This window comes from Labrus bergylta, chromosome 15 (genome assembly GCF_963930695.1).
Source record: "Labrus bergylta chromosome 15, fLabBer1.1, whole genome shotgun sequence".
Lineage (NCBI taxonomy): Eukaryota > Metazoa > Chordata > Actinopteri > Labriformes > Labridae > Labrus > Labrus bergylta.
The window spans coordinates 14785093-14807029 of record NC_089209.1 but is presented as its reverse complement, the minus strand read 5'-3'; the positions used below and the strand labels follow the sequence as shown (position 1 = coordinate 14807029).

Genomic DNA, 21937 nt, shown 5'->3' with positions numbered 1-21937 from the left:
AACATCCCACTAATCTTGGCCCATTTTACATAAAACTCCACAGAGCTTAAATCCATTTATTGCTAAATGTGAGGAGAGGCAAACATAGAAAGACGGGTTGCCCTCCAATTTAGGTAAAAAATGTTAACTTCATTACATTTGGGAGTGTGAGAATATGTGTTTGCCAGTCATTATACTTGTTTAGGTTACAATATCATATAAATTGATAAAAAGGGAAGATGCATGGGTGGTGAGAGAATGACCGAGAGAGAAAGACAAAAACAGTGGGGGAAAAGATGAAGATTATGAGAATTAATGTGTTTGGTTTGTATGTCGTTGTCTATGCATGAAGGGTCCATGATACACTGTAAATAAATTATCGCTAATTTCCATTCCTTATTTAAAGACTAGATGGAAACCATCGGCTCCATTTGTGTACTTTTTAGCTGCAGTATGAGGTAAATAACTAAACAGCCTTTGCTCTGACAGATATTCATGGTCGACTTCTTGCTGTTTCTTCCAAACCTGTAATCCATATGGAGCAAAGGGAGTCACAGTAGCAGTTTTTGAATGTCCCTTAGAGGAATACCGGACTAATCCACTTAGACACAGTGGCTGAAAATATCTCACTGGCTACATGTCATCCTGAAACCACTGCAGTGTAACGATATGTTACAAATCTTGAGCCCACTTTAAAAAAAAAAAGTGATTTGGATTTCAAATATGTTTTCAATATATTTTCGAATACAAGAAATGTGTTTGGCTTATATGAATTCATCATATCATTGAGGACATTTCTGTAATAAGGATATGTGTGTCAGTATGTGTCTTTGTGCATGCATGCATTCCCACATTGCTGCACTGAGTCAAAGCAAACAGGCTCATGTGTACACAAAACTGTTGGGAGTAACGTGTTACTTGATATGTCATTACTCTAAAGCTACTAATATTTGCGGTAACTACATGTAGTCGTGCATGTAGCTACCAAAGTAGAACCACTCCATCCGGCTTGATTTTAAACCACTGCCAGCTCCACGATCCATAAGACAGGACTGATAGCAGGGTATGTTGTTGAGGAAATGCTTCATATCAACTGTTGAGTCTGTTGCATTCAGAGAACTTATTTGCAAACTACCTACATATTGAAAATAACTGCAATGTTTTGTGAAATTTGTGAGTTGTTTCTTCTCACACTGCCACAGCAACACTAAATAATATCTACATGAATATGAGTGTTGAAACAGAAAAAGTAACATTAATGTTACTTTTACTAAAGTAACTTGCCCATCACTGGTAAAAAAACTTAGTATTTAGGCACATTGTGTATTCAAAATTGTTCTTATATTGCAACATTAGGGATATATGTATCCTTATGTGAGTGAATTACATCCTGTCTGTCATACTGAACAATGAGTATGTTGCATCATCGCTTTAGTAACTGGTGTGCCACAAGGATCTATTTTTGGTCCCATCATGTTCTCTGTGTTCATACTTCTTGTTAACCAACCAGGCCATGGAAATCAATATTTATATTGCTAATCATTTTTGTGCTGATGATACACAGTTTCATTTTTTTAATTAATAGAAACAGATACAGTACAAACTCTTCCTTGAAATTACCTTGCCATATCGGTTCTGTACAGTACAATTTATGAGTTTCCTTGTAACTAATCTGAAACTGTAATAATCTAATTAACAGTGTAACACCATATCTTCTTGCAGAGACAAACTTGACTGCAAAGCCTCAGATGATTTACACTTCCATATGAGATGCGTCATGAGCTTCTCAACACTCTTTGTAGCAGAAGGCTGAAGAACATTCACACCTCCTGTGCGTGCACTCACACACAAACTCACACATTTGCATACTTACATGTATACAATTTCACATATGCAGGACCAGTGCAAAGCAGGTGGCTGAAGTCATAAGTGTACTTTCTTTCTTGTGAGTACATTATGTATGTATGAGTAGTAACATAAGAGAGACATCAGTGAGGCCTTTTTGCCTGAGCTCATAAGTCAACTTTACAGGGTGTATTTAAAAGCCCCTCAGAGCCAAAGCAGACAGGCTGTTGTTACTATGTGCTCACTCGGAGTGCAAACATATAGGGAGGGAGGACAAGTAAGAAATAAAAAAATAGATATGAGAAGAAAATGGGCGATGAAGGCATAAAGGGAGAATGCGCAGGATAGATTGGAAAGGAGAAAGTACCAACAGTAACAGAAGGAGATTGAAGGGACATGAAGAGGTGCAGGAGTCACAGAGAAAAGAAATAACAAGGAAGCAATGAAAATAGGTCTGAGTTGCAGCATCTCAAGCACACTTGATGTAGACCCATTCCTTTGCTGGCCTGAAGAGGTGCTGATATTTGACATCAACTTGATCACTGTTGGACTCTTGAGCCGATGATCTCTTTGCTGTGTTCCTCTCAGGTCACCCCTCAAGAACCCAATTTAGCTCTCCTGGCACGCCATGGTCACCCTTACCAAGGTGAGATCCACCTAGGCGCAGTTATGAGGAGGAGCGAGGAAGGACACAGAAAGGACAGTGATGGACTGCTGAGCAGGAGGCCTGAATATGAGCCGTCCTAAATATGACGAGGCTCCTTACACTATGTGGGACAGAACACATTATCTGTGTTACGTTAAAGTTTTCAGGAGAGTTAGACATTTGTGATATATGCTTTTAAGTGTTCATGAATGTGAGTTAGATAGAAAGCCCTTAAAAGATAGGAGATCAGTAATGGGCAAGTTACTGAAAATCAGAAACTACAAACTAGTTAGTTCACTGAAGGCAACAGACTTAACAGTTGTTAGGGAAGCTTGTCCTCAACAACATACCTTGCTGTCAGTCTCTTTAGTCCTGGCTTACAGATAGAGGAGCTGGCAGTGGTTTAAAATCAAGCCATGTCTGTTTCGATGAAGTATCTCCGCCTTAAACTGCCAAGCTAAGGTGAGCTGCGCCTGTGTCTCCGGTGTTTGCAGCGCCCAACTCTCTGACAACTAGCTTAGAAAAAGCGTGTTGTTTAGCTCGGTGCTCTGTGAGATTAGAACTACTATTATTTCCGGTGAACAAAGTTTTCCTTGCTGCACATAGACTACACCACTAATTTCTTGGCGATGAACACAGGGGAGCAGGGGAAAATAATGTTGGTGTTTCAAAGACTCAATTGAAAAAGATACAGCAATAAGACAAGTACATACACATTTTTCATGGCAAATCAAAAATATTTAAGTGAACATTTTCTACCTTGATTTTATACCAAGGTGGTGATCAAATAATGAATAAATGATACTATGAAAACTGCATGTAATGTAACTATGTAACGTGCTTCAAATAAGACGTCAAAGAAACACGCCGACATTTTTAATTTTGGCACTACAATACTTGGATGAATCCATTTTATATATCTTCTGGATGTTTGTAAGTAACACTATATGGTAAGTTGATGAGGTCAAGATTCACTTAAAACTTGTGTATTTCAACCCTTCTGCAATATCAAGAGACTTTCCCCTGCATGTCTAAATGCAAGGTAAATATGTTAAAACACTTGACACAGCAAACTCTTTAATACTTCTCAAATGTACTTAATAGTATAAAAGAAAAATTTGATCAGAAAAATAACGATGATGACACTTTCACTTATACCCATAATGTGTCCATATCTGACAATATGCTGACAATAGAATTTTTCAGCAACTTTTAGATTCTGTTTCAGCTTTGACGACTTTGTGTGTGTTCATTTTTGCATTTAAACACATTTTGGAAACAGTTTTTCGAGTGTATTTGACTCTGTGAGTGCAAGGCATGATTTTGTTGTCATGATTCCTCATTTTCACGTTAGCACATTGGCACCCTGCTTAGTGAGCTGTGACAGAATGCACACTCTGCACAACAGCACTGATTTGGTGAAAGGATTTTGCTCTTTCGACTTTGCATGCAGCACACCTTCATACAGCTCATTTCTCAGTGAGCATAACAGCACACTAAGCAGGGTATCGCCATGCAAATATGAGAGTGAGACGAGATGACTGAGAAACCCTGCTAGTGCGACACCGTGAGAACGAACGGGCCTGTTCAATTATTTATAAGCAGAGATTGTCTGTTTATCAAACTGACGCCTGGAGCGTCGACCATGATTAGACTCGAACAATGGTGGTCGTCTCCAAACTCTGCTGATGCAGCTTTCAAGAGACAGCCAAGATATGAATAGGATAAAGACAGCATCAAATGACACCGGGAAGAAAAAGACAATGTGTGTGTGACGTGTGTGTGTGTGAAGACAATACAATATGAATTCCGTAAAACCCCAAATTATTCTCTAATAAATAGATGATACTATAATTATCAGGACATCCCTCTGTGTTTTCTGTATTTTTCCCTTTTCCTTTCAATCGAGAACACACCAGTTCACTTCCTTGATTCTGCTGACTCCTTACTCTTATTTTGGAGTTGAGACAGTCATATCATGTGATGCCCCCAACACACATGAAGCCTGGGAACACTTTCCACCTGGTAGAAAGGGGAGAGACTTAAACAGAGGCGCACACTTTTTATCCATGACAGACACTTAAACTAGTATGAGATCCCTCACTGGCTTCCCAGTAGCAGAAGCATGGACATTGTTCATGGAGAACCTCGCTAAACAGTAAATACTGCATGTGCATCAAATAATTTATCCAAACCTTTGATGCAAGTTCTTTTATTTCCTTGACCTCCACTTAAACAGCTCTTTACTTGTTCTGTTTGTTTCACCCGTTTCGTCACTGTAAACTGTAACCATCACTGTCTCTGGTATCTTCCTTAAAGAGCAGCATTAGAAAACTTTCAGCCAATATGGATCAAAAATACTCACATCAGAGATTCTCTGTAAGGACATCTTCTCGTGACAGCCTGTGAGCAAACTACTCAAACATACACATCCATCAGAAAGCAGAAAGCATCAGAATCCGTTTTCTTTTGTTTTGTTTCCTGTTTTTGTTTTAATTCCTTATTCTTTGTTACTTTTTGAAAGATAAAGCCTAAAAGCAAACTTTCATTTTATCCTTTTTATTTTTTAAGTTTTCCACATTTTGGATGTCAGACTCCGTGAACAAATACCTCTCTGGCTTTCAACTTGTTGAAGTTTCTTTCTCTTGCCACTTGTTCTTGTTCTTCCATTTCACACTGCAGGTTGTGTACAACCAGCTTTCATTTAACTCCTGGGCTAAGTGCAGATTCTCCAAAGCTATATGTGAACAATGTTTTCACTTGAGCTGACCAGTGTCTGACAGCTGCACAGCCGAGAGTTGATTCTCGGTGAGATCTGCACCATGAACCTTCAAAATAAGACTCATTTCATTCAGTTGTGGGATCAAAATAGAATTTAATGCACCTTTGAAGACCAGTGTAATGCCAGTTACAACCTCTCACCTTTTACTGTATTGGCTTGCTCTGTTTTGTGTTGTCTATTCAACAGAGAATAACAAAGTTTGACGACCTGCAAATCCAAAGAGAAGGCATTTGGTGTAAGAGGACAGCATTGAGCCACAGGATGACTCTTTAACCGAGGTGATGGTTGCTTTTTTTTCTTGTAGAAATGCAAGTTTTGTCAAAGAGCTGGAGCGGAAATAAAGAGCTAAAGGTGCAGAGGAATGTGGGAGATCTGAAAATTGTCTCTGAGGGGAGTAAACGATGGGTGGTATTGCAGGGTAAAGAAATTCAGGGAGGGAGAGAGGGAGGAGATGTTGAGTTGTAATGGGGCAGGAGGCAGATGCTCCAGTTTCCTTGACAGAAATGGAGGTCAAGTGCAGCTTTATGTGAAGGCAACACGGGGAGAGAGGAGCGGACATAAAGAGAAAGATGTAGGGGAGGAAGGGAGCATTATGACTTTAACTTGCGGTGAGGGACACAGGATTTCAGCTCACACTGTAGAAAGTGCAATCCTTCGAACTCAAATAATGAGAGGATAAGAGAAACACACAGTGTGGTGTCTCCTTCAGGATGGATGGAGGGGGATAAAAGGCTTTGCGAGGAGCCTAAGAACATTAATAGGTGTAAGTGATAGGAGGGATAAAAATAAAAAAAACATATGTTAACTTCCCAAGGAGGACAGATGGTAATGTGGTGACTCGAGCATATGAGGACCGCTAATGGATAGAGAGACTGTACGGGGAGAACACATGATGATCTCAAATAGTACATCAGGGAGAGTAGGCCTCACCTATTTCAAGAGGAAGGGAAGCATAAATATATATTAGGGGTATAACTATTAGGCTGGGGAATCCAGATGAAAAATAGCCTTTGTGTGTGAGCTTTTTAGCCCCCTATGGGCACAGGTAATGATAATCTCTGAGTGGAGTAATATGAGAAATATACATCACACAACATGCACAATTTGTCTGCTGTGAGTGCTTCTAAACGAGCTCAAAGGAAAAAGTTGCAGCAGGGCAGATTCAGCTTTTAGTCCAGATCAGAGTGGAAATAATAGACAGCTGTAGGAAGGATGGAGAATTAAACTGATGCAGCCAACATGGTTTGCCAAACAGAACTAGCACACACACACACACACACACACACACACACACACACACACACACACCCCCACACCCACACACACACACAAACAGCACATTGAACAAACAGTAGACTGTCAATAAATCATCAAGAGCCAAGTTCCACAAGCATGCAAGCTACAACTGTATCAGGCAGGATAGATGAGTGTCAGCATGTTAGCATACACAGAGGCAAACACTGGAAAACATGTCTAATTTACAACATTAGGCTTGCTCTGAATGTAAAGGCCAGAACTAACAATGTCCCTCAATAATTACAAAGTGTGTGAACTTGCCCTAAGCCCATTGATACATTATTCAAGACTGAAACATTTAATGGTAAATGGTTAATGGACTTGAGCTTATATAGCGATTTTCTAGTCTTCTGACAACTCAAAGCACATTTACACTGCATGTCACATATGTCATGTAAGGACTTGGGTTGGGAACCGGAGGGTCGCCGGTTCAAGTCCCGGTGCGGACCAAATATGGAAGTTGGTCTGGTAGCTGGAGAGGTGCCAGATCGCTTCCTGAGCACTGCCGAGGTGCCCTTGAGCAAGTCACCAAACCACCTCCCCACCATCAGCTCAGGAGCGCATGTTAGTGCATGTCCATAGGATCCTGTTTGTATATTTCAGCCTATGTGTGTGTGAGTGTAAAAACAGACATTTTCCCTTGCGGGGATCAATAAAGTCAATCTTAATCTCTTAATCTTAATCCCATTTATACACCGCCACCAAAGCAGCGGGAGCAATTCGGGGCTAAGTGTCTTGCAGATCGGACATGTTTCCCAGCTGGGGGTTAAACCCTGGACCGTCCGGTTGATAAGCGACGACTCTACCAACTGAGCCACAGCCGCCCCTGTAGGGCTGTGAATGCTACCAACACTCTACAAAATAGTACTGTTTAGTACTGTTGTTTAACAAATAAGTTAATGTGCAACTACTTTGCCAGCATGGCTTTGACTGGTTGTCAAATGTCATTTTGAAGCTTTGAGTTTGACATTTTGACCAAAATATTCTTAATACCATAGCTTTTGGAGCAGAATAATGTAGCCAGACGTGAACTTCAATATATGGACCATATCTGTGTTTTCTACCAGCCTGAACACTTTTCTATTGGTCATTTTAACGTGGGGCCTAAAAGTATTGTATTTTCTCAATAAATAATTCAATATTGTAATTGGTACTTTCAGCTGTAGATTAATACATATTCGGTGGTCTTTAAGTCTTTTAGCAATATTTTTTTGTCATAACTCTAAATAAAGTTGAGCACTTATTTTATTATAATACCAAAACTAATTGACCAGTGCAGTGATTTTTTTTGAATTTGATGATTATAAGTGTGCTCTGCATTTGACAGCAGGCAGAAGGAGGCTTCTTCTTTTTTTTTTTTTAAAGCCAGAGCAGCTTGGGAGGAGTTCATTGTCAACAAGCCGCACCACCTCTCTCTGATCTAAGCGCCTTAAGAAACAGGACATTGAAATGTGTAGTCTGCCAAGGTGTGTGTGTTCTCCATTTCCCTGAGCAAAAGGGAGGCCATGATGTGAGACTGCATATAAGGAGCTGTTTAAAAAAAAAGCTACTCTCAAACTCCTTGAGGTGTGGTTTTATGTATGCGGTTGTACACACATGCATGTGATGCACATACAAAATCCCAGTCTGGTAACCCATCTGCCTTTGTGCTTATTATTCCTCCATGAGTTCCAGCCTGTCACTGTCTGGTGGCCAGTTTTTAAGAACCAGGGCCTTCAGGCTTCTACTACAAAATATTGTTTGCTCAGGAGGCAAGCCTGAGGCAGTTAAATCAAGCATCATCATAGCCTCTTTATTCCCAGTCATTCTCTCTACACTGAACTTAAGAGCTCTCTGCAGAAACAGCCGGTGTCATTGGCTGTTGAAATGGGATTGCAATCAGCTCACATGTGAGCTACTGGTTTATTTTAGGTTTTAAAGCTTTATACACAGATACGATTTTTAAATAGGAGATACTGTTTACAATAACATTTCTGTATTTTTAAGAGGTTAATGTTTAGATTTACAGAATCCCACCAAAGCACATGCTACATCAAGCATTTTTACAGCAATACTCTATAATTCAATAACCCAGCTTGAAATCAAACCCTGATGACACTGAACCAAAACAGCAATTCAATCTCTTTTTTCAGAACCCGCTCTCTTCCTCTGCTACTTGAAAAGCTGAAGCACATATTTCTGCCTCGTTTACGGTTTTCCGTCTCTTTTACCCCCGGCTGTGAAAGTGGGGTCTTTTCTTGCTGTTTGACAGGCTCCTCTGTCACGTAATTGGTGGGTTTTCTTGGAGGGCTGGCTTTAAAGGGTTTGTCCCCTGTTATCAGTGCTAATGAGAAAATGAGTAGCGTAACAAGGAGCTATTCCAGAGCAGCAATGGTGGTTTAATGTGCTGTCTGTAAATAACACACAGCACAGTCAGATGTGTATTTTAATAAAGATGAGTATTCTCTCTCTATGGCTTTGTGTTCTTTTCCATCTTTTGTTCTCTGCAGAATTAACTGTTTTGTGGTTTTCTTCTGTCTTCTGAAAAGCATATTGACCATAGTGACACATAGTTTTCCCTTTACAACAATAGAAACAGTTGATTTTTTGAAAGGACAGATTTATTTGGACACTGAAAAGACAGGATAGTGTGAGCCAGTCATCCATTCAGTTTTCTCCTTCACTCCAAAAATACTCCAGTTGCCTCTACTGTGGCGGGAACAAGATGTTCCCATCTTTCGCCATTTTAAACTCTCAATACATAATTATATGGATTGTAACCAATTTATCCGAGCCTTCATCTCTTCCCCTCGTTCACCCCTTCAGCTGTTTTTTTTTTCTCTTGACAGGGCAGCTGGTTGCATTGTATCATCTCAATGTCTCGCTTCGCTGCATGTACAAACCTTTTTTGGCAACTACAAGCAGCCCAGCCAGCCAACAGAGGCTTTTGTCGACTCCTTTCCCAGTCTGCATTAATATTTACCAGGCTGGGAAACCGAGGCAGATGTCAACCATGAGGCGATTCCTTCGTGTTGCTCGCTGGTGAGCAAACACTTGTTCGGGATTAAAGTGTAATCCAAGCATCAGATTTGTGGTGTTTAATCATTTTGTACAGTTTCAAAGGAAGAGGGGGGAGACCCCACTTCTTTGGCTGCTGCAGAAGCGGAGAGTTCCTGGATGGCAAAAATAAATGGATCATTTTGGTAACATTTCAGCATACTTTTCATTCTCGTTGTCCCCCCAAGTGGAATTAGCAGTCTGTATTATGTTGTTTTTGGATACTGAACTGGAATATATCATGTATTTATAAACTGTTAACCAAGCAGTAATGCAATACACACACACAAATAACCAACATTTCAGCAATCTTTAACACAGCTGTAATGCAAGTCAGTTTTACAGTGTAATCTTAGTCTGACCTAGCCTAGTGTTCAGCAAGACTCCAAACATGATGAAAAAAAAATACAGACCCATTCAAGATCAAAATCATGACACATAGCTTCCAGATATGGTCTGGATTGTGGTAAGGATGGTGTTCAACACAGTGTTGTACTGTGTTTTACATGGTACAAGAAGGGAAATGAATCCGAATTGAAACCTGTGCTTCAGTTCAGCACTGGACAGCTCCCACAAAACACAGAAGAGCAGGGCAGTGTTTTCAGGAGGGACAGCTCCTGGTAATTTTATATGCAGCATGGAAGGAGCATTCAAACATTTGTGTTGTCTGTTGCAACAAATACATCTACAAGAACTGTGTAATATACTTCTTTGCAGTAGACACTTATCTACTTATACACTGCTAGCTAAACACAACAAATAAATGTCATCCAGGGCAAACAGGGGCAACAGAGTTAAATGGGGGATATTTTAGACAAGCTTGTTGTCATGTTCACACTCTCTAAATCATATTTAATCATTTGAAGATTCATTGGTGTTTTAAAGGGGACCTCCAACAATCTATGACTGTACTTCCCCTGAGTTGTGCAACCAACAAGAGACAACTTTTTATATCACAACTCACCTCACACCCATCATCCCCCCACCACTCCTCCTGGTCACACACACACATCTCTCATCCATCTGTATTATTGTATTATAGTATGTTCATATTATGTCCATATTCTTTATATTATCTGTAAACTAGTATAGCATGCTCACTGCACCTTAATCTGTATATTATAATCCTAAGAATACACTTATTTTGTAGCATTACTTATTTATAGCATTTATTTATATTTATAGCATCCCATTAATCCAGCCATCCATATATACCTAATAATTCACTTTTTTAGTCTACATCTGTAAGTTTTGTAATTACTGTACATAGCACAGACTCTTGCACTTTCTGCTTATTTGCACTTCTGGTGAGATGCCAAACCTCATTTCGTTACTCTATACTTGTATATGTGTAATGACAATAAAGTTGAATCTCATCTCATCTCATATAAAGGTCCAAATGAGCTAGAAGCCCAAAATCCTGAACTTTAGTCTCTAGTGTGATCAAGTATCCAAAATAATCCACATTTAAATAGTACATTTTCACCACTGTCTTGATTAGACTTTCTGCCTTCTCCTTGTTCACTTCTTTCAAAAACCCTTATGCCTATTACTAATGCCCATTTTCTGTCAGAAGGTTTAAGGAAGTTGTATACTCTAGCTAAGCCAACCAACAAAATGATGGCAAATGCTCATCTTTAAAATGTTCAGCTTGTGGGAAGCAACTGAAAATTGTCCAACATTTTCATCACGAACAATGACATTTTCAGAGGGAAGATAATGACTACACCACACCCAATTCTGCAGGGATTTCCCAAATACAGAGCGCTCTCAAAACTTCCTTCATGGATTTCCTAAGGGAGGCGGGAGATGGATGCACCTCTTTCTCAGTTGGACGCTAATTTGGGTTTACACTGATTAAGCTGTCCATCCTACCGACAGGAGACTCCTGTGTCTGCGAGATCCTCTGTGTGCGCGAGCATATGTGAGCAGAATCTCTAAAGCTTAAGGGGACACACTGATGGAGGTGCTGCTGGTGAATCACAGGGAGGGCGACATGATAGAGCCGGTGGGAGCGGAATAGTCCCCGTTCAGTCAACAATTAACGAGGGGATAACTGCAAAAAAAAACAAGCTTGGAGATCCTGTCATCATCTTGGTCCTCAGGTGCTCAGAGGGAAAGTGGCTAATTGAATGCAGAGCTGAAAATGGGATTGAGTAATGAGACATGATGAGGCAGTGTTTTTGACTCCTGTCAGCGTTTCATTTTGTTTTTCTCACATGAATGAAGACAATATATTCCACAAACTGATACTGTAGCATCTCATTTGGGATGGTTTTGATAGCTGCTTTGAAAACCACTCACATATAGTTATCATTTACTCTGAATATGATGACAAAATAACAGAATTTTATTAGTTCAGACATAGACAAAAAATAGCACTATCTATCAGAAGTAAAGCCATAAATGAGCGACGTAAAGGACAGATTAAAAAACTTTGTATTCATGGCCAATAATCCAATGTAAAATGGTAACATATGCTACCTATTGGCACTCTGGCCTCTCACATTGGAGAATAATCTCCATATCAAGTGTAAGTCCTGTGGGTCTGAGGTTGTGAACTCACACTAAGCTGACAAGAGCAGCTTTTGACCCTTAACTCCCCCCCACCACCACCACCATCACCACCACCAAAAAAAAAGGCAGGCAGAGCATGTCCGAAGGGAGACAGTGTCCTGACAAAGATCCCTTGCCCTAGGCTTCGTGCTGTCACATACACACACCAACATAATGTTTACTGGAGTTCCCTCAAAGCACATCTTGATTCACTATAGTTTCTTTTGCAGTTCATTTTGTTGTTTTGTTAATCAAGGTTTTTTTAACTGCCTATTTATACTGACTATACACTGAATGGCTATAAAACTGAAGTTACCGGTGACAACTGAATGGTGTCTTTTTAAACAATAAACCCCCTTAAATACTCAACTCTAACTTAAAAAGCTCATTTGACCACAGACATGAATGTGAATTAACATATACACTTTGTAAACACTATACACATGATGATAATCAATAGTACTGTATAATATAAATTACAATAAGACGCTGATACTTGCAGGCGGCGAATTGGATGAGATTATTGCTACCAATCTATTCCTTTAATAAAGCTAGCATCTACTTAACTTTCCACAAACAGTAATTTGATTTTTCTAGCTCCATTCCAAAGGTAAGAAAAATCCTCCCACGAGCATCTCTAAAGCTCACAAATGAACATGTTGCTTATTGTTCATTTAATACGTACAAAAGCATTATGTGCCGGCAGGCTAGAGCATCATCTAGTCAACCAGCAAAGACTCCAGGGATAAATACTGATATAACCCTTAGCGAAGCAAACATTTTTACTATTGCGAGGATAAAAAGACAAGATAAATGTTATTTGGTGACTTTTACCGGTGTTGTTGGACATTTGGACAGAACAAGGCTAGCTGTTAACCTTCTACTTTCAGTCTTTGTGCTGAGCTAAGGTTAGCCAGCTGTGGCTTAACATCTGGGCTGTTGTACAGGCTCAAGAGTGATGTCAGTCTACTCATCGAACTCTTTTCCATATTGCTAATTAGTTTTATTTTCCAAGAATGTTAAGCCACTTTTGATATTTATTGATCTCAGTAAGTGCACACAAGCATTCACTTACACAAGGTTATATTTCTTCACTTCCTCAAAGGCAGAAATAGCAAACTTTGCATACAAGGAAAGTGAGAAAATGTATTGAACTATTTGAATGACAACACATAGTACAGGGTTTACACAGACACCACTGTTTACTTATTTGTATAAATGAGGTGAAGCACCTTGAGATGCTCTCAGTCACTTTACTCCAAATGTATTTAACACTGTAACTACAACTAATGACTTTGACTTTGCAACATCGCTCTATCTGTATTTCCTTCCCACTACAGATATGACCAAAATAATCGATTGAAGCGCTCCAGTAGAGTAAATAAAACTGCCAACACGTCTGCAGCTAATCAATATAAGAGCCTTCAGGTGCAGCTCAAAATGAGTCTGATGAGGAATGCAGAGTGCACTGTCTCTGGGAAAAACCCATCTTGACAGAAGATGTGCCAGTATGCACTGAACATAAATGCTGATGTTCTTTTCAGCAACATGAAAAAGGAAACGAGGCTTGTTTCTGGAATAATTTGACAAAATGTATGGCTTGTGGCGATGTGTATGATTTCTAAAAGGTCAGTGAGATTCCACTCAGATTTTACTCCCAGTCTCAGCATGTGAGTAATTCAGCCTGTAGCACAAATGCTCTCGTGCATTAGATTACAACACAACCATGGCTTAGACAATTAATTCGTCTGATGAGGAGGGAAGGCAGCTGTCAAACACAAACAGTGTGTCATAATTAGTGTTCAAGTTCTGCATTTGATGCACAAAAACACTACAAGCATTGACAGAGAGGCGGAAAGTCAGGATAAAATGATTTGACCCTTTGCACTGAGTCTCACTGTGCTGTTTTACATTTTCCCAGCCACTGGCAGTCCTCTCAGAGCAGCCGTCATGCGTTACTTTTTTCTTCCATTAAATGCCAGCCACTGCGTCTGTCTGCACCAAAAAACAACTCGCCGCTCACTAGCTCACACTGAGTAGCCTTAAATAGAGAAGATGTGCGCGCACCAGTGTCAAATTTTACTACAAGTGAAGCCGCTACTACATCTCACAGATTACGCACAGAGATGTACACCTTGAGCATTCACGCGTTTCCCCCAGACGCAGCATTTTTGTGTGGTCAAAAGGCGGATTTGGGGACCTAAGATGTGGAACGTCGCAGAGGAATCGATGACATCATGTCTGTGGGGGGAAGATGTAGTTTTGTGAGCGGTGAAACAGATGCTCGTCTGGCCTCTAGTTGCAGAGTTGGGGCTTTTGATGCGGGGAGGGAGAGGGAGAGGGAGAGAGAGAGAGAGAGAGAGAGGGTGAATCGAGGCGACGGTGTGTGATGCACTGTGGCGCAAACGGCGCGTCTGACACTCTCTCTCTCACACACACACACACACACACACACACACACACACGCACGCTTTCGGCTACTAGGCTACCTGTCCTCCTTTGAACAAATAGTCCTCCTCCCTTCACACAAGCGCAATGGCGCACTGTGAAGAAATAATCACAGCGGCGCAATGTCTGTGCAGCTGGAGGAGTTTTCTGTATATTCTTTTGGTTAAGCGCAAAGATATTTGTGGCAAAAGAGTATATGACTAGATTTATTGGATATGCAAAAAAAAAAAAGTGGGTGCGTAATGGCATCACCACGGTGCTGATTCTCACCCCAGTCATGTACACACAGCGGGTTATACCAGGTGACAGTCAGAGAGGTGAGAAGGAGTGAATAGAGAGCTAGGAGCTGGGAGCACAGGGCTTTGGGGGCTTTGGGGGCTTTAACTGATTCTTTTAAAGGAAAACGTGAAGTTTTTCTTACCGCCACACTTGTCCCATCTGAAAGATGTGAATGATGGTCTGCCAGACCCAGACAGACAGGCGGCAGCACCTGTCCCTCTGCAGACAGGCTGTAGCTCTCCGACTACTCAGCCCCTCCACGGAGCCCAGTCCGCCCCCAGTGTAATCCTGCACAAACCACCTGAAGCTCAGGATCTGGACCAGCACCGAGGGCACCAGCACGAAGAACAGGGTCAGGCCAGACCACAGGAAGTCCTGCTTGTGGTAATAGTCGACGGCCAGCCACAAATCAGTCCCCACGTCCCAGAAGAACACCAGCAGCGCCAGGATGATCCACAGGCAGTCCAGCCAGAGGCGCTGCTCCTGCGGTGGCCGCACCGTCTCTCTCTCCTTCCCCTTCCCCTTCCCCCGGAGGTAATGCAGGCACGCGCTCCGGCAGCCCCAGTAGCACGACGAGGTGTTGCAGCAATGGCAGATGTGGAACGAGCTGCCATCCCGCGCGTCGTCCTCTCCCGTCCCCACCACCTCGTCCAGGTTGTGCAGCTGGGCGAAACCGGTGACGACCCCGCGACCATCGGATTTCGCTGCCATCTTTCCCTCTGATGTTCCCACCTCCTCCGGCTTCCGGGGTTCGTGACGACACTTCCCTGACACCTGTTTTGCACCCCAAATATTGGAGCCATCTAAAAGCGGGTTGTCAGCGCGTGGCCGTCGCTCACTGTGTCCCCAGGAAGCGCACGAGAGGCGCCGCGAACACCGCACATCTTTTGAGCCTTTCCCAATCCCTCCACTTCAAATCGTATCCCAACTGTTCACAAAAAAAAAATCTAATCTACAAGTTCGAGCAATTTCCCTTTAGGCTACAACTCGTGCATTCAATTGTTGTCTACCAATTTCTACCTGTGCAGTAATCTCTTTCCCTGCTGTTCAGTTGTTTCCCCTCTCTGCAGCTCTCCTCAGCTCTCCTCCAGCTGCAAGCTCAGAGCCAGGAGCAGACCATCCCTCCACTGTCCCACACCGACGTAATTCACCCCCCCCCCACACACACACACACTTCTCTCTCTCTCTCTCTCTCTCTCTCTCTCTCTCTCTCTCTCCCTCTCTCTCATACACACACACACACACACGCACACGCACACTCACCGTCTCTCCCTCTCAACGTGGTTGCCATCTAGTGTCTCATTTGAAGCCCCCAAATATGCAGGAGAGGACTGCATGATGTAATTCAATACGCCTGGACACCACCAATGGATCTATTTCCCTGTATTTGAAATCTGAACGATTGAATCAGATACGCAGACACGGTGAGAGGTCACGTTTTTAAATAGAAAAGGAAGATCTCCCCACTGAGGAAAAAAAATAATACATTTTTCAACGACTTTTAGCCTATTTCTTTTTAAAGGGGGTTGACGTGACCAAAACCTGGCTTTAAGCATGTAACTCCTCAGATATGTTATGACATTGCATGCTTGTGAATTTTTATTTATTTATTATTAATTTCGTTCTTCTTTCGAGAAATATTTAGCTCGAGGGTAACTATTTCCTTAGGGGGAAAAACAAAGGCCTACATTAGTCTATCTATGGGTGGATCCATTGATCTCCTTAACTGTTGCTAAGAGACGTGTACCCTATGGTTTTTCCCGCCTTTTGCAGCATTTCCCCCCCCCCCCCTCAGTACTCAATAATGTTAAGCCTTTTCCTGAGAAGTGGCGTTTTCCCCTCTGGTAGCATGTTCGAGCAAAGAGCTGGTGATTCCGCTGTAAGGTCCATAGCCCAGTGATTAGACTGAGCCCGCTGAGCCGCCTCGCGGGGTCACATCCAGCCTGTGACGCTGATTGGATCTCAGCTGCTGCCTGCTGCGCGTGCCTGCTCGGGACGCAGGATTTGGTGGGAGCTGTCCAGTTCTGAAACAGGGTTTAAACAGCCACAAGTACCTCTTTCTTTCTCTTTGACTTAGTCCTTTAACCTTAAAACACAGTTTTACTCTTCTCAAGAAGCGAACACACATTCAACTCATTTACACACTAACATAGCCACTAATATAAAGTTTTTTTCTGACTTCCTTGAGAGGCCCATTCTTAAAGTTTTCATGTGTTAAACACTTAAGCTATTTCCTATTAAACCCGTTTTAATTGATTTATTTTGTTTTGTGATTGATCATATGTGTTTGTTCTTCTTGCTTGTTCGCTCTTGCCGTCCCTTTCCCTCGAAAAAAAAAACCCCTTAATGTCCTTTCAAGATTAGGTAAAAGCTTCCTCTGTTTGTGGATGAATGTCAAAACAGTCTTCTGCAAAATGATCATCATAGTGCAATCAAAGTCTCTCAAAGACTTGGTTTAATGGTCATATCTATCTATGCTGGCCATGTTATCGTGCATGCGGTGAATTGGATGAGAGTTCACATTGGAGCTTTGCAGAAAGGAAAAGCATTACTTAAGTTTGCAGGCTTTTCTCCCTTTGTACAGCGAGACATCAGACCAGAGAGATGGAAACTGGAGCTACAATAATTCCCTCAATGAAATCTTATGGGTTCATGGGATAATATAATAAACCTTATAATACATTAAAACACTTTTTGCATCTACTTTATTTGAACATTCTTGAAACAAAACTAGGTCAACTAAAGATTTTGCCATGCATGGGTTTAATGTGGTTGAAAGCTATCATGATAATGACCATATGTCCCAACATGCTTACAAACACACGACTGTTTCTAGTGTATTTTGCGTGTAACACTGGATTGTGTCTTTTTAAAATCTATTCTGCATGTGCAATGGTATCAGAATCAGAAATACTTTATTCATCTCAGGGGGAAATTGGGTAAAGAGGAGAGTACATTATTTTAGAATGCAGGAGAAGTCAAAGTGATGTTGCATAAAAGGCTCCAGGAAATAGTCCGTTCCTGAGGGCCAAGATAACTGAGAAAGAAATTCTTTACATGTGAAAAATTGAACACAAGAGAGTATGATCTTGTGCACATCATGACATCTGTTCCATTTGAGTAGGCTTCTTCTTCTCCTATTCCTCAGGGCTGTGAGGCCTTCACAATGAGCTGCACACCATGGACATACACGCACACACACACACACACACACACACACACACATACACACACACTGAGCTTTCATGTCCACTGGAAATATGAGGCAGTTAAATGCAGCTATAAAAAACAATCAATTTACAGGACATCCATTCAAACTAAAAAGTTATTCTGAACCAAATTTGTCGCAAAGTGCTTAACAGGACAACAAACTGGCATATAAAACAAACAAAGCAGAAAATACGGCCTACATGAGTGTGTTTGAGACAGATAAAGTGCATGAGCATTAAAGCAGACTCAAAAAAAGAAACAAGGCAGGAGTAGCCACAAAAACTGAAGGGCCTCTTGAGGAAGAGATCAGGATGAAGGCACAGATGGTGGGTTTGGGCTGAGTGCATCAGACAGTGTGTGTGTGTGTGTGTGTGTGTGTGTGTGTGTGTGTGTGTGTGTGTGTGTGTGTTATTTGGGTTTTTTTCAATTCATAGAAATTACACACAACTTGCAGAAAGAGGGAAGAGTTATACGTTGTAGCCAGTTGTATTCAAATATACAATCCTGCATCTTGGAAATGAAGTACAGGTGGAGAAATCCAATGGTGCATTTTCTGGGAAATTACTCAGTTTTTTTATATGAATTATTTTATTTTATTTTATTCTTTTTTTACTATTTTTGTTAGTCTGTCCTCAGGCGTGTGAAGCAATGAAAGGACAGAAGCCAGTGACAGGTCACCTTGGATGAGTATTCCTCCTGGGGCTGACACATAACATAAAATAACACATGACTTACCACACCACAAAAACTGTAACACTTTGTAGGATTTTGACTGAAGAGGAAAGATAAGTTTTAAGGCGTTAGATTTTCAGCTTTCACTAGAGCTACATTTAAACTAAGACATTTCTTAAGCTGCTAATGTTACTTTCACCTTAATTTATTTGATCGTGATCTGAAAGACTGAGGTGTCTATATGCAAATCCTCCTTTGATTTTTGGTGACTATGTATCATTTAATGATCTCAATTTGAGATCTGTTTTGTCATATTGCCATAAACCAAGGAAACAACCAGCTCTCAAAGGCATGAAAATTTAATGAAAGCAAATAGGGAAGCATTCAGTATAGCTCAGGCTTACATAGTTTATACATCAGCATGCATGTAGCATGTATTACAGACGCTAAATAATGCAAAGAATGTAATTAGAGATCAATCCTTTAGCATGTTTCACACTTTTCCCCTTCAGACTATACAAACCAGGAAAAGCAGGAGCTATGATTTTACCGAAGTTAAAGACTAAGTTTTACCAACAACCAATGCAGCTACCAAACTTTCAGATGCAGAACAATGATTGATGGTCTTTGATTGGTAGAGTTTATCACAGAGCTTCCAAAATATCTGATATAAGACTGCCTCTAAGTCATCATTATCTGCAGTACTGCTCTGATTCACTGGACATGCCTGAAATAACCAAACAGGATCACATAGCAGAACAAACACCAAAAAAAATAAAAACGCTGAGCACAGAAGGGAGGATGAGACATCTTTATCACGCACTGAATAAAAGGCTGAGCAATGGTGTAGGTGTGAGCACAAACAGTCAATCCCTAAAATTACCCAGTGTATGTTCCAAAAATGTTAACACACTCATCAATAAATGTCAACATATGATGCAAGCACTGATTCAGTGATAACAACTTGCTCATAGTTTGCCATAATTACTCAACCCTGTCAATCCATGTTCTTTTAATTGAACATTTTGAGTCAGACTAGTTTATTTATCTTGATTCTTGATTTCTCCGAGGCAGAGTAGCAAGAAAGTGATTCATCAAGTGTACTGTCTTCAAACATCTATCAGCTGCCTTAAAGTCAACATTTTATGACAGAAGAAAATCAACACCCCTGCACCCACACATTGTCTAAGCATCCTGTTAAATAAAACATGGAGCTCAGGTTACTCTTTTATATCCTGTATAGGGCTGTGAATGGAATATTTTGCTTTCAAAGCAATTTTTATCAGCTTATAATCTGTCAAAGAAAAAAAAATCTGCAGTAAAGCATCTTTTCCTCGGAGGAAGAATGGATATTTGGTTTGTAAAGCAACGGTGGGTTTCAAATTCAATTGAGCCTGGGTATCTGTACCAACTACTCTACAGTGTGATGTTGGCTGGGTGAAACCATCTATTGTAAAAGCCAAAGACAGGCTGCAAGGGAAGCAAATACTGCCCTGATTTGAGATACATCACACACACAGAAAAAAACACCCCCACACACACACACACACACACACACACACACACACACACACACACATTTTTTGACACCTACATAGATTGGCCTCTTAAAAATGTGTCAAACGCAAACAGGTTTGCTCATCATCACCATCATTATCAACTGAAGATTTGTTTACCTTCTTATTGTCTCCCAGCTACGATTGGGCAAAACCTTCTGTTTTATGATCTTGAAATCTGAATTTAAATTCTATTTATTATGGCTATTTCATGAGCATCAGGATTATAGGATTGTTCTTTTGTTTTGAGTGTGAGCTTGGCCTCTGTCTTCTAAGGTTACCTTTGCTTCACCAAGTTGCAAAAACAATGTTATACAACACATCCTCCGAGGTTTTCCATCCGCTGACCTCCCCATTAACCTGCTAAGCCTGGCACTGGTCTGACGTGAGAAAACCAACCGGACTGTTCTCTTGGAGCCATTCTCTAGATTGAAGATTTCACTGTAATTGTCATTTTTCCATATGGCTCCTAATCAATCCAACAAGGGATGGCTCCCTCTTTGAAACCCCTCCCTTGGGATTTCTTCTTTTTTTCTCCCTCTTGTCCTGAGCTGTAATTGCTTGTTAGTCTTGTCGTACTGTATAGACGGTATGGATGCCAATTTACTGGCCCTTTCAAAGGATTCTCCAAGCTGCTATCTTTTAGTTTCTAGCCTTTCAGGATACCAGATTGCATGTTGGTAGTTCTGATTAAATATGAGGCACCTTTTTTGCTGCCTCTTAGTTGTTTACAGGTTGCCATTACCAGTTTGGAAATCGAACTGACTGACCATGATTTGCTATCACAATGACATACAGTATTGCATATTTCTTTTACTAGCTATTACAATATAAATATATCGTGATCATGCTGAATATACCCTCCAGGGTTCTTAAATCCAGTTTGTATTGATTTATGGGTTCATTCCTCAGGACCTCAAGTGGGAGCTGAACATCAGCATCCCTCACCAAGAAAGGACAGCAGAGGATGTACTTCCTGCGGCAGCTGAAGAAGTTCAACCTGCCAAAGACCATGATGGTGCACTTCTACACTGCCATCATCGAGTCCATCCTCTCCTCCTCCATCACAGTGTGGTACGCTGCAGCCACAGCAAAGGACAAGTGCAGGCTGCAGCGGATCATTCGCTCTGCAGAGAAGGTGATTGGCTGCAATCTACCATGTCTCCACGACCTGTACGCCTCCAGGACCCTGAGGCGTACAGTCAGAGTCATCAGCCCCACAGTCAGATAGCATTACATTAATGTGAAGGCTGAAACTGATTTTATGCATTACATTAATGCATCGCTGGACTTTTAATACTGCACCTTTTGAACATTTTGTGTTTTTATATTTCTTATACTCTATTGTAATTACTTCTTATATTTTATTTGATGTAAGTTGTTGCTATTTTGCTTTATTTCCTTTGTTAACTGTTTTTGCACCAATACACCAAGACAAATTGCTCGTGTGTGTAAATGTACTTGGCAATAAAACGATTCTGATTGACTTCTGATTCTGATTCAGTTCAGTTTTCAGCGACACGCTCTCTCAAAACTTTCTCAATGTCACCACCTAGTGTCCATTTTTGATAATGTGGCTGTTTTTAATACATCAAATGTTGATGTATGAGATATGCACAGGCCTTTAAAAAG

At 41.0% G+C, this 21937-nt stretch overlaps 1 protein-coding gene across 2 annotated transcripts in view; it reads right to left on the bottom strand.

The window, feature by feature from the left end:
- The window catches only part of xkr6b (XK, Kell blood group complex subunit-related family, member 6b), a 59999-nt gene extending 43938 nt beyond the window's left edge, over positions 1 to 16061 (bottom strand). For both annotated transcript variants that reach the window (XR_010668779.1, XM_020638872.2), the window contains exon 1: positions 15010 to 16061. Coding sequence is in view for 1 of the 2 variants with exons in the window: in XM_020638872.2 (XP_020494528.1) it covers positions 15010 to 15578 (569 nt within the window). In the remaining variant the exon portion in view is untranslated. The remainder of the gene's footprint in view (positions 1 to 15009) is intronic.
- Positions 16062 to 21937: the final 5876 nt, after the last annotated feature.